The 15,611-nt window shown below is 35.0% G+C and overlaps 1 protein-coding gene across 1 annotated transcript in view; it reads left to right on the top strand.

Moving 5' to 3' along the window:
* GNAT3 (G protein subunit alpha transducin 3) overlaps positions 1–15,611 on the top strand; it is a 63,666-nt gene that overhangs the window by 39,538 nt on the left and 8,517 nt on the right. Inside the window, exons 4-5 of the mRNA XM_047096583.1 lie at positions 3,035–3,192; positions 8,341–8,469. Of these exons, the coding sequence (XP_046952539.1) occupies positions 3,035–3,192; positions 8,341–8,469 (287 nt within the window). The remainder of the gene's footprint in view (positions 1–3,034; positions 3,193–8,340; positions 8,470–15,611) is intronic.

The following is a 15,611-nucleotide window of genomic DNA, read 5'->3' as shown; positions in this document are numbered from 1 at the left end:
TCTGTGCTTACAGTTCAGAGCCTGGAGCCTGCTTTGGATTCAGTGTCTCCTTCTCTCTCTGCCCTCTCCCCACTCATGCACTATCCCTCTCAGAATTAAACAAACATTTAAAAAATAATAAAAAATAAAACCTACAGGATTTAATAATACCAAGATCACTGGGGGTATCATGAGACAGGTTTTAGAAAAGTTGTGGATGCAGAATCCAATGAAGTATGTTGAGATATGAGAAGAAGATATGGGAACAGTTTAAAGACATTTTAGCAACTGTAGCTGAGGAATATAAAGAGAAATAGTATCTGAAGCTGAAGGGGAATGCATCTAAGAGAGGGCTCGTTTTTACTTATATTAATATTTGACAGACTAATCTCATAAATATAGAACTTGTAAAGGGTAAAGTTGAAGAAACAAGAAGGGGACATAATACAGGCATTTAGTAAATTTCTACTTGTTCTCTCTGAATATTATCATATTCCATTTTAGAGCATCTAGAACATCCTCTAGACCAACATTAAATGAATGTTGAATGTTTTAGTACTTTATCTCATGATTTGGGTATTGTGACCATCTGTGAGATAGTATCCTACAAAGTGAACCCTATAATATGAACCAAAGAACAGTGATTTCTCAGAATTTTCCAGGATAAAGTTCTGTGATCAACTAAGTTTAAAATACATATATGCATATATATACACATATATTCCCAAGATGATAAGGTTGTGACATCTCTTCTTTCCTTGATATATTTTTTTCTGCAATCTTTGGAAATATGACTCAAGGGTTTAGAATGAGTTCCACAAGACTCTAGGAAGACCTGAGACAAACTGGTTCGAACAGCTGTTTCATTGCATCATTTGTCCTGAATGACACCTTAATAGTGAAGGAGGCACATGGGATGCCAGCTAAACTGGCTGGGTCATATTTCGCTGGATTTGCAGTGCTCTCTCACATCTAACTAATTGGGAAGAAGGATTTAAAACTTTACGCTATGCCAATATAGGAAAATGGGTTCAATCCTTAGATTTTGGCCATTTTACAATTTTTGGTTAATGCTCATCTATGTAATCTGTTTGGATTAGCAGTAAAAACTGAATATGAAGAAAGATGTAGTAAGATTTTTAGTCTTAACAGACCCTCTCTTTAAGAAGGAGAGACATAACTTTAGTTTTTAATGCAAAGAACAGATTTTTTTTAAAAAAATGTAATGTTTATTTATATTTGAGAGAGAGACAGAGCATGAGCAGAGGAAGGGCAGAGAGAAGGAGACAGAGAATCCAAAGCAGGCTCCAGGCTCTGAGCTGTCAGCACAGAGCCCGATGCAGGGCTTGAACTCATGAACTATGAGATCATGACCTGAGCCGAAGTCAGACGCTTAACCGACTGAGCCACCCAGGCGCCCCACAAAGAACAGATTTTTAATAAAATGGTGAAATAAGCCATTTTTACTATTTTAAAATAATAAATTGACTTGTATCAGAAAAGCAGCAAGTTCCCATTGATAATTCTTCACTGGTAGCCACCTGACATTGTACAAAGTAGTTTGGGTTTGACTCTCCTTCTGATACTCATTGTCCTTATTGGTTTGGCAAATCAACCTTCTAGTTTTAGATTCATTTGTAAGATGGAGAAAAATGCTGTCTATGCGACAGTGCTGTGAGGATTTTGTGAGATATTATAGGCGCTGTCTTATAACCTGTTATAATACTATGTGCTAGAAAGAGTATGAGCTTTGGAGTCTGACAACAAGGATTTGAACCCAGACTTCACTTGCCTGGTCCAGTATCATGGTCAATAACTTAATTCCTTTGGAACTTGAATTCTTAACCTTAATTTTTTTTGTCATAAAATGGCTTTATTAGTTTAGATAAACTGTGGACTATTTTATTTAGTTGATAAAGTTTGATTTTCTTCTGTCCTTCTCACCTTCAAATATCCCATCAGGACTAATACAATATCTGCTTTTTTCCCCCCTTTATTTCATTTTTTTCTTCTTTTCTTCTTTCCCTTCTCTTCTATTTTTTTTCTTTTTTTTTCCTTCTCTTCTATTTTCTTAATGAAATCTTCACCTCTACCCTATTGATTAGCCTCAAAGTCATGCAAACAACACCTGTACAGATGTCCAAAAACCATGTATATATCAAAATACTTATCGCGGCTTTATTTATATGATTGCAAACAATACTTGTTGGTAAATTATACTGAGTTTTATTTTCCATGTTATCTCTAATTCCTTCATGGTATTTTTATTTCCTGGAAAATACATGGCAATGATCAAAATAAGAAGTGCCAGATTATATCAGAATTGTTACCCTTTTATCCTTGCATTTTGACTCTGAAAACTCAATCGGTTTACATTATCCCCTCTGACATTACATTCAGAAGTTAATGACATATCCTAAAATATCCTAAATTTACCATATCAGGTTACATAGATTTTACAATAGAGGACTCTTCACCCAGCCATTATAAGGAAACTCAGGGGAGCCTGGATGGCTCAGTCTGTTAAGCATCTGACTCTGGAATTTGGCTCAGATCATGACCTCACAGTTTGTGAGATTGAGCCCCACATCTGGCTCTGAGTTGACAGTGCAGAGCCTGCTTGGGATTCTCTCTCTCCCTCTCTCTCTGCCCCGCCCCCACTTATGTGTACTCTCTCTCTCAAAATAAATAAACACTTTTAAAAATAAGGAAATTTAAGATTGCATTAACAGAATTATTACCTAAAGGAATAAGATGAAAATAATAAAATTTAGGGTGCCTGGGTGGCTCTGTTGATTAAGCATCCAACTTCAGCTCAGGTTGTGATCTCACGGTTGGTGAGTTCAAGCCCCACGTAGGGCTTGCTGCTGTCACCACTGAGCCTGCTTTGGATCCTCTATCCCCCCTCTCTCTCTGCTCCTCACCTGCTTGTGCTCTCCCTCAAAAATAAACATGTAAAGAACCACTAAGAATAAAATTGAAATGCCCTATTAAAAGAATATGTGATTCCAAATAACAACATATTTTTATCATTCTTTTAAAAACATTGCTATAGGAAGACCAACGACAACTTTGTGTGATGGCGAACACTCTGCAAGATGGTGGCATGACACCTGAACTGGCTGAGGTGATAAAAAGACTCTGGAGAGACCCAGGAGTTCAGACCTGCTTTGAAAGGGCATCTGAATATCACCTCAATGACTCAGCAGCTTAGTAAGTGAATGCATTTAACAGGAATTATAGTTGAAACATTTAAGTCAAGAATTACAATTCTTCAGGGGTGCCTGGGTGGCTCAGTCAGTTAAGTGGATGACTTCAGCTCAGGTCATGATCTCACAGTCGTGAGTTCGAACCCCATGTTGGGCTCTGTGCTGACAGCTCAGATCCTGGAGCCTGCTTCAGATTGTGTGTCTCCCTCTCTCTCTCTGCCCCTTCCCTGCTCACACTGTCTCAAAAATAAATAAATGTTAAACATTTTTTAAAAAATATTTAAATAAATAAATAAATAAACTATAATTCCTCAGACTCTACATTTGTCATCACAAATGAGGAAAGTAAATAGCTTTACATTTTTTACACTAAAATAAAAAGAAATTGAAGAGAAATATAGATCAAGGTGACATCATGAAATGTAAAACTATAAGCAAAGGAGCATTTAAAATAATTTTGAAAGTATTTGCCTGAAAATACCCACATTTTGCAAATATTTTCTCCCAAATGAAAAGGATTCATCTGTGTGCACTGTTCTCAATGTAAACGCAGATTGGTGGCATACACACTGATGTTTTGGGCTATTCATTCATCTCTCAGCATATTACTTAAATATTCTTCTAAAATAATTTTATTGATGACACATTCTTTGACTCAATTGGTTTGATGAACATGATACAGAATTCTAGAAGAAAGTAATGATTTTCAAAACATTTGTATTTTGTGGGATACTGTTTGAGTCTCAAGAAAGATTATATAATTTTCACAGCTAATATCATCCAGTAGGCAATTATCAGCCACAATAAAATTAGGAGGTTATGATACCATTTGTAATTTCATTATCAAAATTATTTTAAATTTCTATTTTAGTAAGTAGTTCTTAACCTATACTCTGGTTATAAGCCTGCATGCATGTGTGTACATGTATGCAAATTAATATAATTACTTATTCTATGTATCTGTCCATGCATACTCATATATAAAACGGTATAAATACAGTTCTTTTGATGAACTCACAACAGAACATGTTAGTACTACTTAAAAGGTGATGTAAAAGTGAAGCAAATGAAAGATTATTTGAGAATAGAACAATGAAACTTGCATGATACTTCAGCTTTCTAATCGTGATGGTCAGAAGGATTATAGAGAGAAAACAAACTATACAAATTTTAGGAAAAGCTAACAACAGTCTTCTGTGATTAGTCACTCATGTTCATTTTAAATTCCAAAGCCCTTGGAGGAAAGTCTTGCTCTCATCTCTTTGATGAAGTAGAGAAGGAATATCATCATGTGATTATTAAACTCATTTAATTGTTTTATGTGTCCCAGTGCCTAGCCATATTTTAATACTAAGACAACTCTGTGCAGTATAGAAAACTCTACTTTTCTTTATGAATCATTGATAAGGGTAGTCACAATAAGATATTTAATTGTGGAATATTCTCATAAAATTTTGCTTAACAAAACGCTAGAGAAGGAAGGAGAGATAGTGTTGGGGGGCAAGAATTCCTATCCCCTCAAAGGTCCCTCTAGCTGAACTCAGAATCAAATTGACACAAGACAGATTAACAGGAAAAAATGAAATGTAATTGGTATACATACAGGGAACCCACATAGACATGGAAATTCCAAAGACAGGCAAAATGAGGTCTATATGTCATCCTGAACTAAGGAGAAGAGGGTGGGGCCTGGGACTTCAGAGGGAAGGAATCAACTTCAAAGGGGGATAACAGCAGATGTTTGGTAATTAGAGGTTTGCCCTGCCATACAGATGGGTCACTCATAAAATTTCTCTCTCCTAATAACACTTATTCTGGGAAAGACCCCCAATTTTGATTCTTCTATACAATTAAAGGAGGGGCAAGATTTCTCTTCAGCCTGCAGGGTCTCAAGTGCCTTCAGCTCAAAATAATCCACATACCAAAGTGACACATTCTGGGGAACTGGAGTGTTGTCCTGAACCCCTTCAATAGCTGTAATTAATATATTTGGTTTTGTATATACATTATCAATTAAGCATGAATTTTCCATTCAAATATTGTAAGAAGTGTATTTGCAATTATATTAATCATTATGTTTACCAAATACTTTACTCTTTAATAGCAGAAAAAATTACATATTGTGTTGTCAAAATGGGAAGATGAAATGACCCTGTATTGTATTTTCTAGACCTTCTAGCCTTTAGTTTCAGATTTTTTGTTTTGACACACAAAATAAATATTTTACAGAACTATCATGTTATAGATTCATATTAAAAGTATTTATCTGTTCAAGTTAAACATCATTACACAGTATCTACTTGCACCTATTTTGTGAATATTGCCCATATAATAATGGTTTTAAATACCCTGATTGATTTAGAGAGTAGTAAAACACCTCTCCACCTTCACTCCCAACCTCTGTTTCAGAAAATTTTCATTAAGAAAACCACCCAAAATTTAAATTGTTAATACTCCCTGCCCTCAGAGGTCCTTAAAAGGAAGATTAAAGAAAACACTTATTAAGAAAAATAGTTGAATGGCCATTGCTTTCTTCCAAAAATTAACAGAGTTTTTTCAAATACTGAATTGCATTCACATTTTGAAACTAAATATCATATTAGATCAGTCCCACACTCATGTCTATTTCATACATATTTTATAGAGCAATGGCCTCTTTCCTTCTCTCCCTTCCCTTGTCCTTTCTCTTCCTTTTCTCCCTTTCCCCCTCTCGCCCTTTTCCCCATTGTTCCTTTTTTGTTTTGTTTTGTTTTGGTCAAAATAGGATACTTATATTTTCTCAAACCTAGAGCCCCTTCAAGTTTAGGCTAACAAAGTAGTGAATCTTAATCAGAGTAGGGAAGGGAATGTTGTTGGCAACATAACACCTCCCTGCTGGCACCTGTACTACTAGGAAGCTGAAGGAAAAAGGGCATGACAGTGACAAAGAGGGGAAAGAGTTTTATTAATACTTCATGGCTTACTGATTGAGGCCATCTAGTGTGCTGTTTAAATTCCAGAAGCTTTAATATTTAACAAAGACTTTACCAGGAAAAAAATTATTTTTACATGATTAGAAAAAGTATCAGGTATTTTTTTTAACTGATTTGAGCTATATGTATTTAGGGCCTCTGGTTTCAGTTCTAGACCACAGGCCTGAGCATTCAAATCTTATATTCATTAAAAGCAGGCCTCTTAAATGCAAATTTGTCACTCTGCTAATGCTTCTGCTTTGCTTGAAATCATTTACACATGCAAATGAAAGTACATTAAAAATGTCTTTACCAAAGTATTCATTTAGCTATCATTAAAATGAATTGAATCTCTATGTTGACAGGTATGTTTTTGTTGTTCCTGCATGAATCAACTGACCAGCCGTATGTGCAGACTTAGTCAACAGAGAATTCACAAAGGGTATTGCTTCACAAAACAGAAAATAGATAAACTGGAAAAAGCTTCCAATATTTTCTGCTGATATATCTGTTTCTTGATTTGTCCCTTGCTTTTAAGAAAAATTAAGCTTTATTAGAATAAAGCACAGTAATAAATTTTCCTATCATACATAAATGTGTTTCTGAACTATGATCACCTATTTGTCATTTAGCCAAAATCCCTTTGAGGCGTTCACTCAATTTGTTTCAGCTTAAAAGCAGAAAGATCCTCCGAGAATATATTACCCATATTGCTGTTGAATTTATTTTTTTTAAAAGGATAAAATAGTTTTGCTTTTCAAGGCATGATGTGAGGTGCTAACACATAACAACTCTTCAACTTAGACCCTGAAAAATTCAACTTTTGAATGATAACTAATATTTAGCTGGATTCTACCTCTCAAATTCTTTCTGGATAGATGTATGCCCATCATAATCTTCCTATTTAGCTATACATGTAAACTTAGTTTTAATATAATGAACAATTTTGCCATAAAAACCTTACCAGGCTTTTATTGTCACTATTAAACATTTTCACAGAAATAGCCATATTGCTAAACTACTAAAGCCTTATATTCAAAGTCTAGAATTGTGGTTTTCAACTGTTTTTAAAGCAATGGGATACTTTGTTTTAGTTTAAAGACATGATCTGATTTCAAGAAGGAGGCAAAGAACAGCTTCTTTCCTCTAATCTAACAGACTCTAGCGGAGCACACGGCTTACTCAGATCTATTTCTGCTTCTCAGCACCTCTAGATCCTGTGGGCAAAACCAGGGCAGTACTCAGCTTGCTAACAGTAGGGTTTTTAAATATGTGGTCCAGGAAAGAGGTAAGGATACTGACACATTGGTGGAAGAGAAGAGAGGTAGGAGTAGGTGCAATGTCTAAGTTCAGCCTTCTGTCCCCTGAATGGCTCAGGCAATGAAATAAGTTAGTTCCATCGTGAACCAGCAAGAAAATCAAAATATTTTCTTTTATTGTGCTAACTGTATATAATCATGGCACTTCATACAAATGATCTAGAGTCCTAAGCTAGACAATCCATGGAGAACAACAGGACAAACTTCAAGTTATGAAAACCAATAACTCCCTTAAAATTCAAAATGCCTAAATTCAAATTACAGCATTTTGAAGATAATCTAGTGACTACCATTACAAGATAGGACGTTTTGGGGGATGATCAAAACCTAGAAACAGAAATTTTCTCTGAAATATATCTATATAACATCAATTCTGTTACATACACCTCATAAAATGCAGGCTAAGGTAGTATTGATCTAGTTTTTTTTTGTTTTTTGTTTTTTGTTTTTTTTTTAGAGAGAGAGGGTTTTTTGTTTTTTTTTTAGAGAGCAGGGGAGAGGGGTAGAGGGAAAGAGAAAAAGGATCTGAAGAAGGCTCCATGACTTAGCAAGGAGCCTGACACGGGTCTCCAGGTCAGGCTCAATCCCATGACCCCGGGATCATGACCAGAGGTGAAATCAAAACTCAGATGCTTAACCAACTGAGCCACCCAGGCACCCAGACCTAGATGTCTTTACAAGAGGCCTCCATTGGTCATGTGTGTGCCACACTTAGTATTCTGCAGCATCTGTCCACCAAGCTCTGATGAGCAGGGTTAGAGAGAACCAGTCTGGAGTTTAATAATTTTAATGGACCCTGAAGTAAAAATTCATTTGTACTGAATCCTGGTATCTTCAAATGCAAATTTTAAAAATATATGCTATTTTTTGTTGTTGTATTAGCTACCTTAATGATGTAGATAGAATCACAGCTCCTGGATATGTCCCAAATGAGCAAGATGTTCTACATTCTCGAGTGAAAACAACTGGAATCATTGAAACTCAATTCTCCTTCAAAGATTTGCATTTCAGGTATGAACAATGTCTTTCCTAATCATCAACTGAAATATTCAATATGTATATATATGTATTTTTTATTTTTCATATATATATGAATATATATATATATATATATATATATATTTTTTTTTTTTTTTTACAGAGAAAGGTCTAACCCATATTCAAGCCCAGTACCTTAGGCATACTTTCTAGGCCTTCCTAGCTCACTGTCAGTGCTACTTTCCCTTATTGCCTTCCTAGAGCCCTACACCCTAACCCCCACCCTAAGTCCCAATACTTCCTCCAAGAAAAATGCCTCTGTATTGACCAGGTGGTAGCTAGATTTTATTTTCCTCTTACTTGAAACTGATATCCTACTTAAAAAAAAGAAAAGAAAATGTATTTAAATTAAATTTAAGTAACAGGTGCCACGGATACTATTTCCTTTGCCTTCCTACTCTCTCATTTGCCTGAAATACTCTTATTAATTCATTTCCTTAATTTAAAATGATGCAAATAATTGAGAGGACAACTATTTGAATGTGATGCCGTTTACTGAAATAACAAGGCCTATTTTATAAGCATGGTTTGGGTATGAAAATGAGTCCAGTATTTTTATTGCTGTCACATTATCAAGACCTTTCTAGAAATGCTAGTGCAAAATCATTCAGTTTCTTAAAAAATGTTTTTAATGTTTGTTTATTTTTGAGAGAGAGACAGAGCACAAACAGGAGAGGGGCAGCAAGAGAGGAAGACACAGAATCCAAAGCAGGCTCCAGACTCTGAGCTATCAACACAGAGCCTGACGCAGGCTCGAACCCACAAATCATGAGATCATGACCTGAGGCGAAGTCAGATACTTATTTAACCAACTGAGCCACCCAGGCACCCCAAAACCACTCATTTTTTGAACCAAGAATTGGAAATCCAAACCATAGTGCTATAAAACATCATCATATTTAACTGCCTCTCCCTATGGATTGTTGATGAGATGGACTATTAAACATTAAAACCAGGTTCCAGATGTACCACTAAATAATGAAAAGTTAATAAAAATACAATTAGTAAACCCATTCATGTACACAAAATGGGAATACTTTTAAAAAGTAGAAAAACTGAACAAAAGTGACATGAATTATCTGTATCCATTTGTGAGGCAAAATTCACTTCAGTGGGATAAAAGCTTTAAAATTTTTTTAGTATTAGAAGTGGTGAGACGTAATATCTAATTAGAATAGATATTACAGAGATGGCCAGGATATTTTCAAATTAATATCAAATAAAGCCCTTCAAAATTTACACCCAAATCTCAGGTCCACCAATAGTTAATTTTCTGAAAGATGACCCAAAGATCAAACCAGGATAAAGGGGACACAAAAATTTGGATCCACATCCACTCTTGGCAAACGTAAGCAGTTTGTTTTCGGTACTGTCATCGCTGTTCCTCTTTGGCAACTACGTTCTCCAGGCTTCTGGTTTTTGATCCAGTTTCTAAGGTTTTCCCATGGGAGTCCAAGTCCAATTGCTTGGACCCTCTGCCTCTCCTAACCCTGTCAAAGCATTACACAAGCTAATGGAATTTTCTGGATTTTAGATCGCTTGGACCATAAACCAGTTATGAAAATTAGTATCACATAATGAATACCTAGAAGCTTATAACTCAGTCATTCTCTGCAACACCAACTTAGTATCTTCTCAGAAATAGTCACTTTGACAAATTATCTGCCTATATCTATCTATCTATCTATCTATCTATCTATCTATCTATCTATTCTTTGAACATTCCAAACCTTAGGACCTTGCTGTTCTCTTTGCTTAAAATGCTCTGACCCTGGATGAGAAGGACTGGCTCCTTCTTATCATTAGGTTCCCAAATCAGATACTATCACCTCATGGAGACTTATTCATTCTGTTACCCATCGCCTCACATCCCTGTCACTACTACACTCAGTAGTGTACTGGTAAACATATCAATAGGCTCTCTGGGACACAGGGAGAGGGAAAGCCTGATGTATGGCTCTTGAGGATTCCCTTGCTATAAATACCCTAACAATGGTTAATTGCAACCTAGCAAAGTGAGGTCACTGAATGCGGCACTGGGAAGAAATGTAAACAGCTCTCACTAGCCATACCAGTGGGAGCCAATGCCTTTACAACACTGAAATATCAGACTATTTTGCTACTTAAAAAACAAAAACAAAAACAAAAACTTACTAATGTGTGAAGTTTCCTTGTTTCTTTATTTGTTTCCTCCTTTGTTTCTGTTTCTGTCTCCTATGCTCTGAGCTCCTGGAGGCCAGGGTCATGTCTGTTTACAGTGCCGCCTCCTGTGATTATCACAGTGGCCAGCACAGAGTAGGCGTACTGTCAGTTCTTGCTAGATGAATAATTGTGTGATGCCAAGCACTATATATACCCTATTTTTACATGCTCATTATAACATGTTGACCTGAGTATTGCTGTACTTATTTTGGATAAAGAAAAAAATTAAAGCTAAAATGAGGTGAAAGATTTCCTCAATATCATACGTAGAAGTGTTAGAAATGTGATTAGAACATACATCTTTCTAACTTCAAAAACCACACTTCTTGCACTGCATGTCATTGTGGGCTGTTAGGTAAATTGGGACAGAAACCATTCTTTTTTAGGGGCACCTGGGTGGCTCAGTCGGTTAAGCATCCGACTTTGGCTCAGGTCATGATTTCACGAGTTCGAGCCCCGCGTCAGGCTCTGTGCTGACAGCTTGGAAGCTGGAGCCTGCTTCGGATTCTGTGTCTCCCTGTCTCTCTGCCCCAATCCCACTCACTCACTCTCTCTCTCCCTCAAAAATAAATAAATGTTAAAAAACAAATTAGAAAAAAAAAGAAACCATTCTTTTTTTCTGTAGAGTAAGTGCTTCTTCAAATGTTTTTGGTCATTCATAACTCCCTTCAGAGAGAAGAGGGAAGGGAGAAAAAAATGACCGCCTGTTTGTGAGATATCTCTGAGTTGGCAAGGCTCAGTACCTTTGCACATCTGTGCTTCTGAAACCAGGGACATGACGATTGCCAATGAACACATAAACCTCAGAAAGTCATGTCCATTATTTGGAACATCTATTTCACTCAGTAGCAAATAATACTCATAGAATTTTAAAAAATTATATACTGAATAGAATACAGCATTTGCATTAATATTTAAAAAAAATGATTTTAGGGGTACCTGGCTGGCTCAGTCAGTTGAGCACACTAGTCTTGATCAGGTCATGATCCCATGGTCGTGGGATCAAGCGCTGTGTCAGGCTCTGTGCTGAGCGTGGAGCCTGCTTAAGGTTCTCTCTCTCCCCCTGCCGCTCTCTCCTGCTCATGCTCCCTATCTCTCTAAAAATTAAAAAAGGCAATTAATAAATAAAACATTATTTTAAAGATATATTACCTCATAATAGACCTCTTCAGAGTATACCTTTAAACCCCTATTGGTGTACCATTTTCCCATTCTTTTGTAGTTCTGTGTTTTGTGAGGCATTGTCGTAAGTCATATAGATAGGTGATTGCCTATGCTGCTTTCATATATTGTTGGCGCTTATGAAGGAATAAGAAAAGGACTTGCTAATTCTCTATGACAGCATCAATGCTGAAATGGAAGGTGTTTGCCAATTGGATTGTGAAACCAAGTTAGGATTTCTTTTGACCTAACAGTTTCTATACCACACAAATACAACCTCTTTGCATTCATTCAAACAGGTTTGCAGCTCTTTTGTTTTAATGTTTTGTTTTTCTTCTTCCTGAAGAGGGTGTATTATTAAAGGCATCTTCTGTTAGGAAATGGAGAAGGATAATAACTCAAATGCAGGGAATTTCTTTAAAAACAAGTATTTAAACAATGAAGTTTTGAAAGTATTTAAATTTTACTACAAAATATAAAAAAGGCAACTCTACTTTTTTCTTAAGGAACTATTTAAAATCATTTAATTACGTTTTTAAGCTTAGTCACCGCAACTGAGATATATTAATCCCTTAATAATTTCCACAGCTAAATCACTTGGTTTTTTTTTTTTGAAGTGCTGAATAGGATTATCTAAAAGTACACAGACTTTTATAGTATAAAATTTGGTAGTGTTTCAAAATAGAAAGTCTAAAAATAAGATACCTTCCAACTTCATTTCAGTAAGTGCCTAGGTATTAAAATATATTGCATTAACATTGATTTGAATTCACATAGCATAAATCATCCTATGACTATTTAAAACTAAAGATTTAATTTGCATACTAAACTAGAGAACTCTAGAATTTTAAACAGGAACATCAAAATGAAAAATTCTGTCTGTTAAGATACTGTATCATCTTCCTGTATCACCTAATTTAATGGAAATTACCTTAGAGTTCTTATCAAACCAGAATTCCAACAGTCAAATGTAAAATAAATTATCTTTACAAATGTTAAAGTACTATGTAAATGAAAAACACAAGTGTGAGCTCTTCTATTGTTATAAAATAATCCCCCGGGACGAAGAACTTACAGATTTATAATGATTTATCCAACAATGATAGAGAAGCCACTTTCTCCCTAATTGTTCCACAATTAAACAATAGAATTAAGAGGACATAAAACTATATGGAAGTCGAGGAAGAGAGGTCAGCAATTATTACAACATAGAGTTTTAGGTTTTATAAATTCAACATAACTATTCTCAAGAATGTTTGAGTGGATCTATGAGATAAATTATAATTTTCTTAAATTTCAAATTGATCATGTGCACTCTGTTTATTTCTGTGGGGGCATAAGGCAGTTTAGGAGTGAGTCTGATTGTCTACTCAGCTGCTAGATCTCAAATTAGCTTTGTCCTTCTCTATTAGATCTCACAGAGCAATCACTCATGTATAGCTATATATTTGTTTCAAGTATGTTCATGGTTAGTATTATCAAGACAATAAGCTACGTAACATGTCTAATTTATTCTAGTGATATATTTTAATGACTTTGTGAATTATACTATTCAATAATTAGAGAATTATCTAGTGGGTATATCAAGTTCCAAACAAACACACACACTTTTTGTAGCAAGTATATAATGTTATTAACAATTATGAGCATTTAGAGACCCTGACTGTTTTATGGTTATAACTCCTTTTGATTCCGTTTTTTATATACAAGCAGTGAAGGGATTTAGAATGATCTCTGTGCATATCTTTTTTGTCTGCAAATATCTGTCCTAATCTATTTTGAGAACTTGGCACCAGAGAAAGACTCGGTTAGGCTATTTTGTGATGGCTGTGTGGTGGTGACACAGATCTATCCTGGCCCTTTAATATGTTGCCATCTTAAGATGGTTTAATATTATATGGTCAAATATCTTAAAAAATCTCCACCAACAGAATAATTTAAAATAAATTCCAAATCAGGTTAGATTTTCTTTTTTTTTTTTAGCGTAGATTATGCAATAATTTTTCATTGCTATGAAGTACAGATTATTTCATTATAATCTATCTAATATGAACTGTGAATAATCTTGTGTGGTTAAATATTTAGCCAACTGTTTGACACAAACCCATAAAATTCAACAGCTTTCCAAACTGTTTAAAATAGATTATAAAACACAACTGTTTAATGTAAAGCCAACTATTTAATATAAAACTCTGGCAATTCGCCCTATATTAATACCATGGGTAGTTTAACAATCAATGTTCAGCTATCACCTAAAAGCCTTGCCTGTGGATTTTTAATTGTATCATACAACTCAGGCATTTAAAAACTTTTTTTTTAATTTAAGAATTCTGACTTAAATATCAGAATTAATAAGAAAATATGTATTACCAAAATATACATTAAAAAAAACTTCATGCAAAATGCAAAATGAAAACTGCATATTCTATTCAATATCATTAAGGCTCTGGTTACCTTAACTGCTCAAGGAATTAAGGATACTCAATCTGTATCACATGTACATTTACCTCATTAATTGTTATGTAGATTTGACGAATCCAAATGTTCAGTCAGCAGGAATGAATGTTTTTCTCTGATTTCTACTTTTGTTTTTCACAGAATGGTCATGATGGAATATATATGTATCCATACTCCCATATACTTATGTATTTATATATACTCATATACATTCTTAAATATATTTTTATATAGAAGAATACTTATTCAATGAAATATATAAGTAAATGCTTCTACTTTGGGAATCTTGAAAATGTTTCAATAGATTGTAATGCTTTACACCTCTAAAATAAGCCCCAAATTAAAACTTAGAGAAAGAGTTAAAAGTGAAGAGAGATGTATGACAAGAAAGGACTACAATAGCAGGAAAACAAAATATAACTTCTTAGAGCTAACATTATATCCAGTACACTCAATATGAAAACAAAACTCCAGATGTTGGTCTGATCTGCTAATGAACATTTCAATTCTGTAATGGCAGATGACATTAGAGCAATGGCCAATGCTTCCTGGACCTTTGTCTCTAATGTCAACCTGCTCCCATGCATATATACACACACACCACTGTTTATCAAGTGAGTCATAACATGAGTAGGTTATTGGCATACAATCTAAGACTTTCAAAAGTCACTTTTATCAACATAACAAAACACTCAGAGGGCAGATCTTTGTCCTCCCTTCCTTGGGAGAAAGCTAAGCCTATTAAAATGTGTTTAGTGGAGGCTGCATGATAGGTTAAAAGAACTGTTGGCTAAGGGTCATGCTACATTTTATACCCCTCGCTGATTTTATACATTTACCTGAAGATAAGAGCTACCCTTACACAAAGATGTTAATATCAACAGTAGGCTTCGAAGAAGCTGAATGATCAGAGAAAGTCAGCAGAGAGCCAGTGAGATTGCTGGGCTTGCTTTGACTCTCATCTCAAAGGTTTTGCAAACATTTATTTTTTGGGGAAAGCCATTTGGTATCATTACATTGTAGAAAAAAAATACATGGGAAGTATATGAAATTTCTGTTTTTCCCTTTTCCTGGGGAGTTTATATTCCCCTAGGAGTCCATAAATTGGTAATACTCATACCTTGATCATTCTTATTGCCGTTTTCATTGCAAGGGGTTCCCTGCAATTTTTTTTCTTATTCAAAACTATTAATATGAGATTGCCCTCTTTGAGGTAAAATATATGACCACCATGCTAGGAATCTGAGCAGTTATACTAAGTCACCTTGTCAGATTTGTAACTTTTGAATATAATC

Source organism: Lynx rufus, unplaced genomic scaffold (assembly GCF_022079265.1).
Source record: "Lynx rufus isolate CCGP_SWC_20201006 ecotype Redwood Valley unplaced genomic scaffold, mLynRuf1.p SCAF_4, whole genome shotgun sequence".
Taxonomy (NCBI): Eukaryota; Metazoa; Chordata; class Mammalia; order Carnivora; family Felidae; genus Lynx; species Lynx rufus.
Note: the sequence above shows the minus strand (reverse complement) of the source record. Positions and strands in the feature narration are given on the sequence as shown.